The 15,993-nt window shown below is 51.6% G+C and overlaps 1 protein-coding gene across 1 annotated transcript in view; it reads left to right on the top strand.

Moving 5' to 3' along the window:
• The first annotated feature begins 1,818 nt into the window (after window positions 1-1,818).
• Window positions 1,819-15,993, top strand: part of UBE2L3 (ubiquitin conjugating enzyme E2 L3) — a 53,565-nt gene continuing 39,390 nt past the window's right edge. Inside the window, exon 1 of the mRNA XM_074206591.1 lies at window positions 1,819-1,918. Coding sequence (XP_074062692.1) covers window positions 1,892-1,918 — 27 coding nt within the window. The 5' untranslated portion in view covers window positions 1,819-1,891. The remainder of the gene's footprint in view (window positions 1,919-15,993) is intronic.

Genomic DNA, 15,993 nt, shown 5'->3' on the forward strand with positions numbered 1-15,993 from the left:
GTCCAAATTTCTGTGACCTGACTTGAGATTTTCTTGGCAAAGATACCAGAGTGGTTTTCCATTTCCTTCTCCAGTTCATTTGACAGATGAAAATCGGGAACCAGCAATGCGAAGTGACTTGCCCAGGGTCACACAGCAAGGACGTGTCTGAGGCCGGATTTGAACTCACTCAAGTTTTTCTGATTCTGGTCCAGTACTCTATCCATTGCAGCTCCACCTAGTGGCTCACGCGTGCGTGGGTTCCCCAACAGGAAAGTAAGCTCCTGGCGGGCAGGAGGCCATGTCTCGGCGCCTTCCTTCGTACCCCCATCACTTAGCACACTGCTCTGGAACCCAGGAGCGGCTCAATAAACCCTTGTCGGTTGACTAGTTGGCGCCTTTACCAACCCGAACCGAGGAGCAGTGCGCCGCGTCCACGTTGTGTAACAAAAACTCTCGTGAAAGTAGCCCCGGGGGTGGGGAACCCAATCAGAGAAGCTGTGAGCCAGGCTCGGGCGGACTAGAACGCGGGGCCTTTGCTGTCTCCTTTGCCTCAGTTTCTTCTGCTCTCTGCCAGGTGTGTGACCATCTTCCTGGGGTGGGGTAGGGGTGGGTTCCCCCTTCTGACCCCCGGGGGCTTCTCAGGGGCCCCCTCCTCTCTTTCTTCTGGAGCTGAGCCAGGCCTGCTGGGGAAGGGGCGCCGTCTGGGCCCATCCTCACCCCAAGATCAAGCCGGGAACGCGAGGCCCGGCCGGCCGGCCGGAGGGTGGGCCCCGGGCGCTGCCCGGCTCTTGGGGGCCCGGCGAGGCCAGGTGTGATGTGTGATGTGTGTGTGATGCCCGCCGGGTGCAAGGGACAGATAGGGTCTCAATGGAGCCTGCAGGGGCTGGGGGAGGCGAGAAACCGAGGCCCGGGGTCTGAGGCCCTGCGGCAGCCCCTTCCCCTGAATCCCCCTCTCCCTCCCCTCTTGGGGACCTCAGTTTCCTCCCGTGGGGGGGGCTCCTCATCAAGTCACGGTTTGACCTTTGGGGCTGTTCCACGCCCCGGGCCCCCTTCCCCTGCCCCTCCTCCTGCCCCGGGCCCCCCAGCCCAGCTCTTCCCGCCCCGGCCCCCAGTCCCCGGGCCCCCCCAGTCCCGGGCTCCCCAGCCCCGGCCGCCCCGCCCCGGGCCCCCCAGTCCCCGGCCCCCCAGCCCCGGCCCCCCCAGTCCCGGGCCCCCCAGCCCCGGCCCCCCCCGCCCCGGGCCCCCCAGTCCCCTCCCCTCCCCCCGGCCCCCCCGCCCCGGCCCCCCAGTCCCCTCCCCTCCCCCCCCGCCCCGGGCCCCCCAGTCCCCTCCCCTCCCCCCCGCCCCGGCCCCCCCAGCCCCGGCCCCCCAGTCCCCTCCCCTCCCCCCCGGCCCCCCCCCCGCCCCGGCCCCCAGTCCCCTCCCCTCTCCCCCGCCCCGGGCCCCCCAGCCCCGGCCCCCCCCCCCGCCCCGGCCCCCCCGCCCCGGCCCCCAGTCCCCTCCCCTCCCCCCCGGCCCCCCCCCCGCCCGGGCCCCCCGCCCCAGGCCCCCCAGCCCCGGCCCCCCCCGCCCCGGCCCCCCAGTCCCCTCCCCTCCCCCCCGGCCCCCCAAGCCCCGGCCCCCCCGCCCCGGTCCCCCAGTCCCCTCCCCTCTCCCCCGCCCTGGCCCCCCCAGCCCCGGCCCCCCCAGTCCCCGGCCCCCCAGTCCCCTCCCCTCCCCCCCGCCCCGGCCCCCCCAGTCCCCGGCCCCCCAGTCCCCTCCCCTCCCCCCCCGCCCCGCCCCTCCCCCGCCCCGCCCCGCCCCCGCCCCGGCCCCGCCTCTCGGCGCTCGCGCGCGGCAGGAAGTGCAGGGGCTCGAGCCGCCCGGCGGCCGCGATGCATTGTGGGACGGCAGCAGCACCAGACCCAAGATGGCGGCCAGCAGGAGGCTGATGAAGGTAAAGGCGGCTCCGCGGGGCCGGGCCGGGCCCGAGGCCGAGGCCCAGCCCGAGTCGGGGCGGCGGCGGCGGCGGCCCCCCCCCCCGCTCCGCGCCCCCCCCCGGCCGGGCCCCGGGCCCGCGCCCCCCGCACGGGCCCCCTCCGGCCCCCCCCCCCCCCGGCCTCGCCCCGGCCGGGCCTCCGGGCGCCCCGTGAGGCGGCTCCGCGGCCGGGCCTCGGCGGGCGGGGGGCGGCCCCCCGGAGCCCCCCGGAGCCCCGAGGCGGCCCCGGCCCCCTCCCCCGGGCCCGGCGGGGCGGGCGCGCCCCGGGGCCCGGGCCCGGCGGGCAGGGGGCGGGCGCCGGCCGGGCCGGGCCGATGGGCATCCGGCCGCTCCCCGGGCTGGAAACTGAGGCCGGGGGGCCGCGGCGCGCCCGCGGGGCCCCTCCCACGTGCGGCCCGGGGGGCCCCAGGCCGGGCCGGGGGCGGGGCCGAGGGAGGCGGGCTCGGGCTCCCCGGGGCCCCCCCCCCCCGCCCCCCGGCGCCGCCGCCGGCCTCGGGACGCCCCTCGCCCCTCCCCCATCCCGCAGGGAGGCCCCGGGGGTCCTTGGGGCACCCCCGTCGTGGGCGAGGCCCCCTCCTCCTGTCTGCGGCCCGGGCTGCCCCCCGCCTTGTCCCGGAGAGGCCGGGCCGCCGCGGGCCGGGGCCCCCCGAGGAGCCGGGCCAGACGGGAAACCGAAACCGGGGCGCCCGAAGCGGCCCTGCTGGGGGCCACTCCCCCCCTGTGACGGAGGCTCCCCCGGCTTCCCCGGGCGCCCCGTCGGAGGCGGTGCGTTTTAGGGTGAATCCGAAGGAACCCGAGCGGGGAGAGCGGAAAGGGGCCTCGGCCGAGGAGCCTCGGGGCGCGCAGCCGGCTTTGCTGCGGGAGCAGCTTCTTCCAGCCTTCAGCTTTCCCAGCTGCTCGGCTTGTCTGTACTGTGCGGCCTTTCTGCTAGGACCCCCTCCCTTTTTTGCTAGTGAGGAAACTGAGGCTGAGGTCCCCGGAGTTCCAGTCCCGAGGACACACAAGAGGCGGCCAGGGGCCCTGGAGTCAGGAGGACCTGAGTCCAAATGCGGCCTCAGACACTTCTGTGTGATCTTGGGCAAGTCACTGAACCCCATTTGCCTTTGAGAAAACCAAAAACCCAAGGACACACAGGTAGTTGGAAGAGGTTATGGTGAAGTTGGACCCTTTGAATCCAAACCAGATGCCCTTTGAGTTCTGTCCTTTGGTAGGGATAGAGGAGAGTCTAAAGAAAGGTCTCTCTCAGGCAGCTCAGGTTCTACAGCTCTGTGCTCACTAACCACCAGTCATCCTTGTTTAGTCATTTTGGTTGTGTCCCATGTGGGGGGTTTTCTTGGAAGAGGTACTGGAGTGGTTGGCCATTTCCATCTCTGGCTCATTTGACAGATGAGGAAACTGAGGCAAGCAGGATGAAGCGATGACCCGGGGCCAAACAGCTAGGAAGCATCCAAGGCTGGATTTGAACTCACAAAGAGGGAGTCTTCCTGATTTCAGACTGGGCACTCTGTATCCACCTCATTGATCCAGCTGCCCTTCCAGTTTTCCAGACAGTTCCTTCCTATTGATAGGATAGCTTCTGTCCCTTCCCCTTTCTCTCTTTGCTCACTCTTTTTCTTTCTCCTTCCCTATCCTTTGCCTCCCCTTCCTCTTCTCTTTTCTCCCTTCCCCTTTCTCTCCCTCTCTCTCCCAAATTCTGGTGCCATCTTGCTAGTATAGGTTCTCCTATCTTTTTCTGTATTTCTTTGGAGCTTTGTAGTCAGTTTCTTTTGTGGCAGTACTATTTGTGTCAGCCTTTCCCCATCTGAGAGGCACCTATTTTGTTTTCAGTTTTTTTACTACCACGAAAACATTACTTTTACTTTTTTTTAATGATTTTCCAGCTGAACTCCTTACCTTCATCTGCTTTCTCCACACCCAACTCCTTTTGCACCCCCAGCCAGGATAGTTTTCATATTGCCCAGTGAGTGACTGTGCTACTCTCAAAGTGACTCCTCCTCGCCCTCTTGCCCAAAGAGTAAGGCTTACCTTCACTTGGCTCCTAGTGAGTGAGGCCTCAGCTCACATGGTTCCCACTTCACACGCTTGGTGCCTAACCAGTGTAGTCTTCCCCTCATTGCTGGTTGCCCACAGCTTTACCCCTTGATTGATTCAATTTGGCAGTAGGGCTTGGGAACTAGATGGTTTAGCTTTGTGACTATGGACACCCACCGTCTCTGAACCTTGGCTTGTCTGTTTAAAGAAGGCCCGGCCACTGTTGGTCTCTCAGTGATACTTCTTTTATGAGTTATTTCCCATCTTTCAAGGTTCCCACCTTTCAAGGTCCCCATCAAATGTCTCCTAAATTGCCTAGCTGAGTGACCTTGGGCAAGTCACTTAACCCCATTGCCAAAAACTAAAAATTTAAAAAAAAGTCTCTCCTGATCTCCATGTACTCTCGATCTCTTGGGTACCTTGTAGACTATTAGTATGTCAAATAGATTCATAGCTCTGTGAGAGGGAGACACATGGGGTTTTGTCTTTGAGTCTCCCAACTTTCCCATATCTTTCCTACTTCAGGGCCTATCATAGGGAAGGAACTTGACAAATTGTATGCCTGAATTTCATTTCTTGTAACTCAGTCCCCCAAGAACCAAGACTAGTTAGTTCTTGATTTTCAGTAAATTCAGGTAATTAGCAACAACATTAATAATAATAACAATAATGAGGAGGAGGAGGAGGATGACGATGATAGTTGTAATTGCTAACATTTATATTACACTGAAGCTTTGGCAAGTGTTATCCATAGAATATCTCATTTGATTTTACAACATCCCTGGGAGGTGGGTGCTATTATTATCGCCACCATTTTTACAGATTAGAAAACTAAGGCTCAGAGAGCTTGCCTAGGGTCACATAGTCATTAGGTGTTTGAGACAGTATTAGAAGCCAGGTTTTCCTAACCCCAAGCCAGCACTTTATCTACCATGCTATTGAACTACCTATTAATTAACCCAATGAAGGAATTTTTATCTGACCTTTTTTTATGGTTTATTAAAAACTTAAAGCATCCAACCAACTAGTTAAACCTACTCAGCAATTATTTTCATTAAAATAGATTCATTTCGATGGCTAAAATATATTTGCAGACTGCTCTAGTTTTGGGGGGAGATTTGCAAGACAATGGGGTTAAGTGACTCACCCAAGGTCACACATCTAGGCAGTTATTATCTTGTATCTGAGGTTGAATTTGAACTCAGGTCTTCCTGACTCCAGTGCTCTATCCACTGCTCCGCCTAGTTGCCCCCCAGATTTTTAGTGGTGGGATCTTTAGTGTCAGTACTCTGCTCCTGCTTCTTTTCACTTTACATTCTTTTGTAAATGATTCTCAAGACTTTCTAGTCCTCATGCTTCTCAGTTCATCATGTTTATGTCCCACAGGATTTAGTGAAGCATTCCCTCATTGTTGGACATTGAGGTCACCTCCAGCTCATCAGAGGCAGGCCCACTTGGCGGCTTTTCTGTGGCTGAGACAGGAATTTCTGATACCAGTGCATGAAACCAGTATACAGTGCCCCCCCCCCCCCATCTCCAGGGATGTGTTGTGTCTCTCTTTAAGAGCTGGTGCTCCCAGGCACGCGGCTATGTTGGAGCCCTAGTACTTGGGGCTCCAGGATTACATTGATTGGGGCAGGTGGCTTTCAGAACTCATCAGTGACCACCTGCCTGAGGATCCGCTCCCAGCCCTGGACTGGGCCGGGCCTTGGAAATCATTCTGTTGCTGGGTCTGTTTTCGATTCCACATTTGATCTTTTCCACCTGGGCTGTCCTTTAGAAGAAAACTTCCAAACACAAACCTAGTAAATTTAACTGTTAACAAAGACAATCCAAAAACATGGATTGTGGGCTAAAACCTTCCATTTAGATTTGACTTAAATGAACAGACAAACAGGACATCTTTTGATTTGTGCCCCAGAGAGGATCTACAACCTCTGCTGTTTTATGTCTTTATGCTGAGGCAGTTGTAGGTAGTCTAGGGGGCTTGTGCAGGCCACAGCTCTTGTCCTCATTCTACTGACGTTTGCACGTCTCATCGAAGTCTTTCCGTGTTTCTGCACAGTTATGTTAACCTTTGTGTAACACGCTCTTGGGTTGAGGCCAAATAAATCTTCAACCTCCCTGCTCTGCATTTTCTTGTGTTGAGGCAGTGACTTGAATGAAAGCCGCCCTCCTTTGCAGCTTCTTAGAGAAGGCTTCCTCCATTCATTCTGAAATCTTTGCTGACTCTACCAAGGAAAACAGTTGATTCAGCATTTGGGGTTAGGGCATGGGGGTCAGTTGAAAGACACCTTCTCTTTGTGTTTGATGTGGTTAAAAGCTGAGAAGCTTTCATTTCTTATGGACTGGGATATTTGATTCTAACTTGGGCCTGAGTTGGAGAGGCAGTGGGGTATAAATGGATAGGTGTAGTGAATATGGAACTTGGACTAGGGAAGTGATGGGAGAGCACTGAGCTGGGCCTGGAGTCAAGCAGATCTGAGTTTAAGTCAGCCTAAAATACTTAGAAGCCAGATGACCGTGCACCAGTCCTTTTGCCTGTTTCCTTAAATGTAAAATGGGGTTAATAGTATTTTGAAGGCTTGTTATGAAGTTAAAATGACTTCATATTTGCAAAATGCTTTGCAAACCTTAAAACTAATCAGATTCCTCTTTATCAAATGGGTCTAAAAAAGCACCTGCTAACAAACAGCAGCCAATAAAGTCCCCTGCTTTACTCTCTTCAAATGTTCATTATTTGAATAACAACTTAAAATAAATGACACTTATGCATCCTTTCTGTAGAAAGAAAGGTCTCAGAGGGCCCAGATAGTTTGGCTTTCTGCCTTTGTCCCCCTGGCCTTAGCACACTGGCTTGCATTGTAGGCCCTTAGTAAGTATGGATTGAGTCGAGTTTTAGTTCACACACGTTATGGTAAAGTTGGCCAGATGCTTTTCTTGGCAAATTGTGCAAGATGGGTGGGTGATTCTGCAGTTTTCCAAGCCCAGCGATGAAGTCCCCCAAAGTAGAATGGCTTCCCGCTCATTGCCCTGTCCACTTTGCCCTTAAACTTGATTGCTGATATCTGTCCTTTGTTCTCAAAGACCATGACATCAGGGAGGTGTTGCCATGGCATGCATGTGAATTGGATTGGGTGGGGAGGGCTATGCTAAGTCCCCAGCCTCACTTTCTCCTCCAGAGTCATCTGGGTCCAGTGGCTTGATAGGAATCAAGATAACAAGAGATGGCCCTAGATGGGAGACAGTCAGGGTTAAGTGACTTGCCCAGGGTCACACAGCTAAGAAGTGTCTGAGGTTGGACTTCAGGCCTGGAACTCTGTGCCAGGGGCACCTCCTAGCTGCCCAAATCCAACACTAATTTTTTTTGTTCATCTGTAAAATAGGCTAATAGTTCATCTGTTAACTGATTCTGAAGGTTGCTGGGGGAGGGGAGAGTGCTTTTGAAACTTCAGGTACTAGAGAAACATTTGTGGTTAATTGTTCATTAAAATGTTAGAATTTTAAATTGAGTCCAGCCTCCATCTTGATTTTGATTCATGTTCAGGAAGCCAAGTTCTGAGGAAGTTCAGTTCTCGGGCAGCATTACATAGTGAACTCTCAGCAGAGCTGGGGTCCAGGGCACCCAAGTCCCAAACCAGTCTTCTCAAAAATAGCTAAGTATTTATGCCAGGACTGGGGTGTCCTGACTTAGGATTTAATGGATTTCTTTGGTGTGAGTTACTCCCGAGAGTTTTGCACCCTTGATTGAGCTCGGCCGGAGAGAAGTGATTGCCAGGTCCACTGTGACCTTTGTTTCATTTGATGCTAAATGAGGATCTGCCAACTTTCCCTCGGCTCAGTTCTTCTCCCATACTTTGCTGCCTTGCTGTGGGTTTTTGATGTGCACATCCATGTACTGTTGTAGAATAGAATTGCCGGATAGTACAACAAGAAGCCTTGAGGTTCAAAGGTTGGAAATGACTTGCCCAGGTTACCATGACTCCTCCCATGGACTCCTGCCTCTCTGAGCAGCACTTTTCCTCCACACCTGGGTTCTCCTGATTCTACCTCCCCATCACCTGTGTCCCTCTTGTGGTCAGCCAAGCTGCTCCTGCTGGACCTCCCAGAAAACACACCATCTTTTCCTCTTTTCCATACCTAGAATTCCTCTTCTCTCCTCCTTCTCACTTCTGAAAATTGTCCTTCTAGACTTAAGCAGAGCTCCAGATGCCTATTCTTTGCCCTCCCCTTCCAGCATACTTTATTGTACACTAGTGTGTGCACAGGTTACCTTCCCATTGTGAAAAGTAAGCTGTAGCTTCATGTTGTGCCCCCCAAAGCTAGCACAGGACCTCTTCTATTTTTCCTGACTGATAGAAGAGAAGATCTTAGTCTGAGGGCTCAAAAGAGAGGCCAGGCTTGGACTCAGTCACATTTCTTTCCTTTGATTTCCTGAACTTTGTTTTACAGATTTCCTAATCATCTAAGAGCCAGTGAATTGGAGTGTCAGTCACCTAGCATTTGCCGAACAGGCCTGGCCCTGTTCTAAGAACTGGATATACAAACCATCCTTCTCTGGTCCCCAATGAGGAGACAGCCTGGATAAATACATATCTGTATAATCATGTCAGAAGGAAAGTGCTCATAGTAGAGGCTTGGAGGAAGGGCCTGGACCAAGCCTCTGGGAGAAGGTTGGGTTTGACCTGTGGGAGGGCTCTCATTATTGAATCCTGGAGGGAAGGGAAGTGCAGGAGGCACTAACCCTAGAAAGTGACCAGCAGGTCATGAAGGGAGAGAGGAGACAGGAAGAAGGAGTGAGCCTTCTGCTATAGGCAGGATGGATTAGATGGGGAGAGGCTGGAGGCCGGCAGTCCCACCCCCAGCAGGGGGAGGTGAGGACAGGTTCTGAGAATCTGGAATCCTACTGGGAAAGCAAATCTGCTCTTTCCACCTGGAGTTATTCTGGGTGGGCCTGGGCTCTGCCAAGGGTGGTCATTTACCTACAATGCTAGCATTTCTATTGGGCTTTACAGTCAATTAAGTCCTTTGTCTAGTTCCTAGGGTGTACCAGGCGGGGTTTGGGCCCTTGCACTAGGGACAAGTTGGATACCTCTAGATTTCTAGAGAGGAGATACAAGGAAATTTGAAGAGATTCAAGAAATTAAAGACAGAGGTGAGGAAGAAAGGCATTCTAGGCATTAGAGACAGGGCAAAAGGTAGGAAAGAAGATGGAATATAATGTCATGTTTGAGAAAATTAAGCAATCCAGTTGAATTGAATCAAATGTTTGTGAAGGAAGGTAGCAAAGAATTGAGGGTACTGTCCAAGCCTGGCCTATCCTTTGAGCCCCAAATTGGACAGGGTGTTTATTTTATTGGAACCTAGAGAGAAAAGGAAACCGCTGGAGTATAAATGAGGGAATGATGGTCCAGGGGGAGCAGCAGTGAGTCTTTTGGCTTGTCCAAGTGAGGGCCGATGCCACGACCCAAAGCCATTTTTTTCTGGCTCCCCATTGCTGCACTGCCTTCATTCCTTTGGGCCCCTTTGGCTCCTGGGTCTTGAGAGAAATAATATAAATAACAAGAACCACAAGAATAAAGCCCTCACTGTATGCAGGGCCCAGGCTAAAGCTTCTGAGAATTATTATCCCTTTGATGCTCATGACAACTTGGGAAGTAAGGTGCTATTAGGACCCCCATCTTACTGATGAAGAAAATGAGGGAATCAGGATTTTTTTCCCCCATAGAAGATGATTCCAAAAGGAAATAGGATTAGTGGATCATTTTTCTTTTGGGGAAGTCAGCTTAGGTTGGCCATCTGTTTTGAAGGTGCTACCTCCAGTAGGAAGGCTTACTTTGGCTTTGGGGAGGAAAGGGCCAGGCCTAGAGTTGACTTCATGGTGGCCCAGTTTTTCTGAGACGTTGGATTGGGCTCCCATTCATTCATCCAGTTGCCAAACATTTGTCACATGTGTATTCTGCTCCATAACACAGGACCAGGCCCCTGAGCGAAGCAAGAGCATGGGACAGCAAGCTTGGAGAAGCGTTTAATGTATTTCAGCATAGAAATTAGACATAATGGAGAAGTTCCAGTGAATGCTATTGCTAGGCAGCTGTCAGGAGGTCATGTGGATAGTGAATACAAGTTCTGCCAAAAGCTATGACCTTGGACCAGTCACTTTCACTTCTTTGCCCCTCAGTTTGGAGTAGTGGAGTAGGCTTCTGAAAAACAGGATTCAAATTCTGACTCCCAACATTTAGTTAGCTGTGTAACCTGGGGCAAGTCACTCCTCCCCCTCCTAGCTTCTTCTTCTGTAAAATGGGTTGTTGTGAAGAAAGGTATAAAGTGCTTTCAAAGCTGGACAGTCTAGAGAGGGGAAGACTTCAATTTGATAGATGGAAAAACTTGCCCAGAATCGGAGCTGTCCAGAATTGGCATGAGTGGTTTCTTTTTCATCAGAGAAAGGGCAGAGGGGATTCTCCATAATCCTGAATTGTTACTGTTACTGTGTGGTTCAAAGAGAAGATAGGTGTTTGGGGGATGTCTCCAATGCCTGTTTCCCCCCCCCCCACACACATTGTCTCCTGGGCTACTTCCCATGAGAAGCCATTTTCCATGTCACGTACCCCCCAGGGAATCAGCAAAACTGGGGTTCCCTAAAATGTTTCCAAATAAATAAGATACACAGGATTACAAAGTAAGGTGGAACCCCTGCAATCTGTCCATGGACACTTTAAGTTAAAGCTGAGCTAAGAACTCACCAGCTCTGGGGCCCCACAGTAGGTAGAATGCTAGGTTGGAGTCAGGAAGACCCTTCTACCTGAGTTCAAATCCAGCCTCAGACACTTCCTAGCTGAGTGACCCTGGGCAAATCACTTCCCCCATTGGCCTCAGTTTGCTCACCTGTCATTCATTGAGCTGGAGAAGGAAATGGCAAAGTCCTCCAGTCTCTGCCAAGACATTCCAGACGAGGTAATGGAGAGTCAGACAGGACTGAAAGAGAACTGAACAACAAGTAGACGCTTGCTGTGCTCATTTTCTCTCCCTCCACAAATGGGGTTGCTCTTAGTTCTCCACTCATTCCTGTCACTCAGGAGAATGCCAGCTTCTGGAGGGCAGGGGCTGTTGGTTCTGTCTGTCGCTGTCACCTGGCACACACCCTGGCTTGTGGGCCCTTTTATAAGTGAGAGCAGATGGGGATGTTCAGTTGGTTGGATCCAGACTTGGGGGGGGGGGGCTTGAGTCTCCCTGAAGGCCTTTGGGCAGAGGAGTAATGGGAGGAAAGAGACATTGGAAGAAGTCTTTTAGTCTGGCATCAGAGAAGAACTCAAAACTCTGCTTGTGCTCCCCCTCTGTCCTCCCATCGATCTCATGAATCCTCTCTTGCACATCCCAGCCCTTGCTGCTACTCCGGGAAGTTCTTGGTGGATTGGCATTAATGCAGGGAAGAGGACCCAGGGTTCAAACCTGCATTTCCTGCTTTGTGACAGCACTTCCTTGGCTCGGTTTCCTCATCTGTAAAGTGGGGGGGAGGTTGGGATCCAGGGCCTCTCATAGAATCCCTCCTCAGAGGTTGGGAGGTTTCTGGTGGGACTGCCTCGCTTGTCCAGGCTGGGAGTTTTGGAGGTGCTGACCAGCCTCCTCGCCTCTGGTCAGCACCCTTCTCCATTGGCAGGCTCACCTCCTTCCTCAGTTCCTGGGCCAGCTCCCAGTGTCCTCTTCTCCTCACCAACATTCCCTACTTTAAACAGAAACCCTTTGGGGTGAACTCCTAGGCTTTGTATTATAAATGTGATCCCCTTTAGTCTCACTCCCTCATCCCTGCTCTCCACTCCAGTGATGGTAACAGTGCCTGAGAGAGGAAAATACTTAAGATTTGTTGGTGATACGACTATGACTTGTGATCTGGAGGGGGACCCTCAAGGGGCTCCTATCAGTGGGTGTGGGTATGATTAAGAATGTGTGATAGGCTCTGTGCTCAGAGCTTCAGAATATTGCTGTTATTATGATCCTTGTTTGCAGATGAGGAAACTGAGTCCAACAGGTGACAGGACTGGCCAGGGTCACACAGCTAGGAAGTGTCTGAGGCCAGACACTTCTTGACTCTGGACCCTGGGGTTGTCATGACTTTGGATTGAGGTTCCAGAAGCAAAAGGTTTTATCCTCCCTGTTTCTTGAACTAGGCAGAGGCTTTCCCTGATGGCTCAATGGTTGTTTCTTGTCTGTACCTTTCTGCTCTCTTAGCAAAGTATCTTTCTGGGTGCCTCTGACTTGCATCTGGCTTGAAACCCCTTCCCTCCCAATGTCCTCATCTTTTGCATAGAGAACTTGGTCTACACCAGGTTCTTTTTGGATGGTCCACCCCAACAGTAAAAACATAATAAAAAAAAATTGGAGCATCTGGTTTCTCCAGTATGTATATGTTACTTATAAATTGTCTGCCTCTAGTGTTGAACTAATAATTCTGTATTTTATAATATAAAAATGAAATGAAGTTTGATCCTGGAGGTAATGGAGGGCCTCTGTGGTTTGTTGAATAGAAGTCTTTGAAAAAGTCTTTGGGCAGCTGTGCAGAAACTAGCTTTGAAAAAGGAGAGGCTTGAGACAGGGAGGGCCGATGTAGTTGAGATGAAAAAAGAAAGGCTAACTATGGGGAGGCTGTGGAGAGGAGAGAAGGCCAGATGCCTATGTGTGAGAGGGAGGGAGGGGAGACAGCACCTTGTGACAGCATTTCCTAGGTAATTAAATTATTAAGCATCTGAGTCCAGATTTGAACTCAGATCCTCCTGACTCTAGGGCTGGTGCTCTATCCATTCTGCCACCTAGCTGCCCCAAGGATTCCCTTAAAATGGGGGAGAGAAAGAGAGAGAGAGAGAGAGAGAGAGAGAGAGAGAGAGAGAGAGAGAGAACAAGCGCGAGAGAGACAGACAGACAGACAGAGATTAGATGGTGAAGGGAGGAACAAGAATCGACAGCCAGTGGGTCAGGAGCCCAGGGTGAGAGCAGGAGTACCACTGAGCAGATGCTCATGGTGCTCCCTTCAGCAGAGCCTGCCCACGTGGCCCTCCAGCTTGGGAGGCCCCAAGAGCTCTGGTGAATGGAATCCCATTTTCCTTGCATTTTGGGATAGCTCTCATTGTTGACAAATTTTCCCTTCAGTTGAGTAGCCACTTCCCCCTGAAGCTTCTGCTTCTAGAATCAGAAAGAGCCAGCTGCTCCCCCTGACTCCCCTGATTCTACCTGAGCCTTAATTGACTTGATGCCCCTTTGGGCCTCTTCTTAGTTTTTTGCAAGGCAAGGGGGTTAAGTGGCTTGCCGAAGGCCACACGGCTAGGTAATTATTAAGTGTCTGAGGCTGGATTTGAACTCAGGGACTCCTGACTCCAAGGCCAGTGCTCTATCCACTGTGCCACCTAGCTGCCCCGCCTTTGGGTCTCTTCTAAGATGAATAACCACCCAAAGATTACCAGGGCTCCTCCCTCCCTTGATGTCTTTTCATTGGTTTAAGCAAACCACTTCCCCTCTGGGCCAAGTTCCTCATCTGTCACAAAGCTGGCTCTCCCCTAGGTCTCTGGCTTGTTGGGAGGGTCGGTGAAGGAAGTTGTGGGGGAAGTGGTTTGTCGCTGTGTGGTGGGCACTGCCCCAGTGGGCCAGTTCATCTCCTCTAATAGATTGTCTGCTGGAATCCCTCCTAGGGGATCACCCATTTATTTATTTATTTATTTATTTATTTATTTATTCATTCATTCATTCATCCATTTATTTATTTATTTAAGGCGATGGGATTAAGTGACTTGCCCAAGATCACACAGCTAGGTAATTATTAAATGTCTGAGGTAGAATGTGAACTCAGGTCCTCTTGACTCCAGGGCTGGCACTCTATCCACTGCGCCACCTAGCCACCCCTATCTAGGGGATTTTTTTGAGAAGGTTTCAGAACCATTCCTGACCTTCTTCCACCCCAGCCACCAGGCTCCGCTGTGCCAGTCCTAGCTGTGCTCCATAACTTCCATTGGCTCTCTGTCCCTTCCAGGGTTGCTTGTGGATCAGTCATCTGATCGTCTCCTCCAGCTCCCCCTCCCAGCTAGCCCATACTGAGCCCAGGCCATTCCCTCTCCACTGCTCTATTCTCTCCTCCTCAGACATTATAGATGTAGATCCATGTTTTGTTTCTGGCTCTTCTACATCTCCCATCCTGAGCTGTAGGATTTTGTGCAAATCAATCAGGATCCATTTATGGAGCATTTACAATGTCCCAGGTGCCCCAGGGGTACCTAGGTGCCCCAAAGTCATACTTTTTTTTTTTTGCAAGAAAATGGAGGTAACTTGCCCAAAGTCACATAGCTAAACAAGTATGTGTCTTGAGACTGGATTTGAACTCAGGTCCTCCTGTCTCCAATGCCAGTGCTTTATCCACTGTGCCACCTAGCTTTCCCTCTCTTGATCCTCAGTTTATTTTTAAAAGGGGTCTAGACAAAAAATATGAAAATGCTGTATAAACCTAAAGGAGTTTTTATAAAAAAAATTTAGATTCCCATTTTAAGGGTATCTTATTTTATTTTAAAGGAAAACCTTGGGGCAGCTAGGTGGTGCAGTGGATAGAGCACCGGCTCTGGTGTCAGGAGGACCTGAGTTCAAATCTGCACTCAGGCACTTAATTACCTAGCTGTGTGACTTTGGGCAAGTTACTTAATCCTATTGCCTTAAACAAAAAAAAAAATTTTAAAAAGGGAAAAAGAAGAAAAAGATTACAAAGAGGAAGGCCTTTCAGACAGGGAGGCCAGATATAGTTCAGGTGAGAGATGATGAGAGGTTGAACTATGGGGAGGCTTTTTAGTGTTTTGGGAGAAGGGGTAAGGACTTTGTGAACAAAGAATCCATTTCTTGTTAGAGGCATCTTTAGAGGTAGTCCACCCAGTGGAGTCTGGAAGACCCTAATTTTTATGTGTGTGCCCCCCCCCCCCCAAGTCTGTTTGCTCCAGTTGCCTTCACTTGTAAAATGGAGATAAGAATATCACTTATTTCCATAGAGAAATGCTTATTGCTTTCCCTTTGGTCATGGAAAGGCATCTCAGCTGGGAGCCTCCCTTTAAGTCATGTATATAGCTAGGGATGTCGGCAGTCAAATGTTAAAGACATCCTTGATGCTAGCATGGGGGGACTATTGAGGGGTGCTCTCATTCTGTTTGCTCATCTACAGACCGAAGACTCAATGATCACTAAGGTTCCTTCTGGCTTTAAGCAGTGACTGTCCTTTCATTGGATACCCCCACTTTGGAAGTTCCACAGCCGGGAGAGCAGTGGCTCCAGAGGCTGGGGAAAAGTGTTAGTTCCATTTGCCTTCAGCATTCTTCCTGCTTTCACGACGGCCAAAGCTCTGGTAGTTCCCACATCCTTGTCTCTGGTGCTGACCTCTTTCCTTAGCACCCTCTTACCTTGCCAGCTGCCTGATGGGCAGGGTTGATTGATTGTCTGAAAGGAAACTCAGGCTTGCCCTCCCAGCCCCATATGGCTCTGCTCTTTAGGCACCTCCCCCCCCACATGTGTCCAATCATCTTGTCTTTTTAGTTAGCTTAGATGATTATTTCAAAGACTTGGATCTGCTAAGCATGCCAGGTTGAAAACAGGAGTGGGGCAGATGCATGTTGGATCATAAAAATACATTTGATTCCTTGATTGTTGAATCTGATTCTTGATAGCTTAGTCTCCCTTGCCGATGATAAACTCCCTGAGCAGAGCCAGACTCTTTCCACCTCCTTCCCATTTTCTGATCTCCTAGCATACTGCTTTGAACTTTTTAAGAGGAATTTTAAATTGTTTTTTCTCATAATTTTATAAAGTATTTGGTAGTGAGGGGTCTTTTCTGGTGTGTCTTGAACTACCTGAAGTTCTACTTTATTTGGCTTTTTCTCATTTTTAAAAAATTTCTATTATTCCCCAGTTACATGTCAAAACAATTTTTAACCTTTTAATTCTGTTTCTCATTCTTTCAAAGCAATTGTAGTTCATGAAGGCTCTGG

Source organism: Macrotis lagotis, chromosome X (genome assembly GCF_037893015.1).
Source record: "Macrotis lagotis isolate mMagLag1 chromosome X, bilby.v1.9.chrom.fasta, whole genome shotgun sequence".
In the NCBI taxonomy this organism is placed as follows: domain Eukaryota; kingdom Metazoa; phylum Chordata; class Mammalia; order Peramelemorphia; family Peramelidae; genus Macrotis; species Macrotis lagotis.